Genomic DNA, 1,838 nt, shown 5'->3' with positions numbered 1-1,838 from the left:
TATATATATATATATTGCCATGTATTTTACTCAATATTCGTGTTTGCTTGCTAGAGTTTTGCATCACTGGTGCTCCAAATAAGTAATTTTTAAGATCACATGATGGTTTGGATGCTCTATGTAGACAGCAAACAGCAAGCCAGCTCACTAGTTTTTGCAGCAAAGCCAGACATATTGCAAATCAGTGTTTACGTTTTGATAAAAATGAGCATTAACAAGCAGAACAGGAGAATGGCAAGTCTCTAAAGACAATGTTGGCTTTAGAGAAGGCTGAGTTGAGGAACACAGCACAGCCTCAGGCTGTTTTGGAGTTGAGTCTATAAAGATCAGAGGCTTATTAAGAAGAAGAGAAAGCGAGAGCTCCAGCGTGGCCTTTAAAAGGTTGTTCTACCTCTCTGAGCTCCCATCTCTGCTGAGGTCCTGTGATGGTGTTGTGACCTTTATACTGGCACTCCTCTAATTTGACGACTTCGTCTGTCCCGTGCAAACAGAGCTCCTTCTGAATGTTGTGCCTGATCTCGTGATGGGTCGAGTACTCAAAATACTGTACGATCAGAGGAGAGAAATGACCTTCACCACCGAGAAAACTTTTCATTAAACATGATAAAGATGTTTGCCTGGAAACTCCTGAGAGGTTCTGGAAAATATATCAAGGGAACTCATTAAAATGATATTTGAGATGCACTTAGAAATAAAATCTATTCCAAAAATCACTGATGCTTGTGTTAAAAAAACAGCAAAAAAAATGTATCAACTTCACCTGATTTTTATTTAATATTATATAATATTAAATAAAATGATAATAAATGTATTATATAATATAGTGCTTGAATTGTATGGACTATTTTGTATGACTTTTTTTACTGTTCCTGTAAGGAAAACAAAGAAATAAATCAATAAATAAATAAATAGCAATTGTATGGACTATTTATTGTTCCATTCCATTCCATAAAATAATAAAATAAAATAAAATAAAATAAAAAAGCACCTTCATCTGATTTAAATTATTATTATTATTAATTATTAAAGTAAATAAATTGTATGGACTATTTTTATAGTTTTATTTATTCTTTTTTTTTAAATAGTTTAATTTAATTTAATAATTTTTTCTGTTCCTTTAAGAAAAGCACCTTCACGTGATTTCAATTATTATTATTTATTTGTACTAAAAACAGTTTTAAAACAAGAGTGGTCAATTCCATTGATTCATTCACAGGACAAACTGTTCTTGCTCTAATTACCTGGTTTCCTCCCATGCCGTGGCAGGGGTACATAATGAGAGGTTTCCCTCCCTCATTACCCTCTCCTGTGTCCAAACAGGCCTCCTTCCCCACGTTCTTTATCTGGAAGGAGACAGAAGGAGGGCTGAAGGAGGAAATGGAACGGATTGTGGTGTCGTAACATGAAAGCTGTTAAAACAAGGTTTTATGGTGGGAAACCGCAGCGGCCAGACAAAACACCAGAGAAATACAGAGACGTCCCAGCCACTGTACACACACTCACCGCGCCAAACTGCAGCGGGCTGAGATCGGGCATGAAGACCTCCGGATAGACGTTCTTCAAATACCAGGAAAAGCTCTTACACTGGAGTTTTTCCCGGAGATCTACCCGCTTGGAAATGTCTCCAAAAGAGCGCTGTGGAGAGAGACAGTAGCTTCATTACAGAAACTGCCTTTGAATCTCATATTAAAGCTGCCCACAGGCTGTCTGAGGCTCCACTTTAAAGCTGTCGGTCTACGGTTATGAACCAGCAGCAGGTCTTGTCTACACATTGAGAATGTTAAGGGATTTCTGTGGTTTAGATCGCAGAAGACCAGTACGATGAAAGCCTGGCAAAA

The 1,838-nt window shown here is 37.4% G+C and overlaps 1 protein-coding gene across 1 annotated transcript in view; it reads right to left on the bottom strand.

Moving 5' to 3' along the window:
• Positions 1 to 260: 260 nt before the first annotated feature.
• LOC107577878 (polypeptide N-acetylgalactosaminyltransferase 3-like) overlaps positions 261 to 1,838 on the bottom strand; it is a 4,831-nt gene continuing 3,253 nt past the window's right edge. Inside the window, exons 2-5 of the mRNA XM_016263905.1 lie at positions 1,504 to 1,654; positions 1,242 to 1,343; positions 392 to 544; positions 261 to 317 (exon numbers count right to left, since the gene is read on the bottom strand). Coding sequence (XP_016119391.1) covers positions 261 to 317; positions 392 to 544; positions 1,242 to 1,343; positions 1,504 to 1,654 — 463 coding nt within the window. The remainder of the gene's footprint in view (positions 318 to 391; positions 545 to 1,241; positions 1,344 to 1,503; positions 1,655 to 1,838) is intronic.

This window comes from Sinocyclocheilus grahami, unplaced genomic scaffold (genome assembly GCF_001515645.1).
Source record: "Sinocyclocheilus grahami isolate Dianchi unplaced genomic scaffold, SAMN03320097.WGS_v1.1 scaffold7561.1, whole genome shotgun sequence".
In the NCBI taxonomy this organism is placed as follows: Eukaryota; Metazoa; Chordata; class Actinopteri; order Cypriniformes; family Cyprinidae; genus Sinocyclocheilus; species Sinocyclocheilus grahami.
The sequence above is the reverse complement of the archived record's forward strand: the minus strand, read 5'-3'. Positions and strand labels throughout refer to the sequence as shown.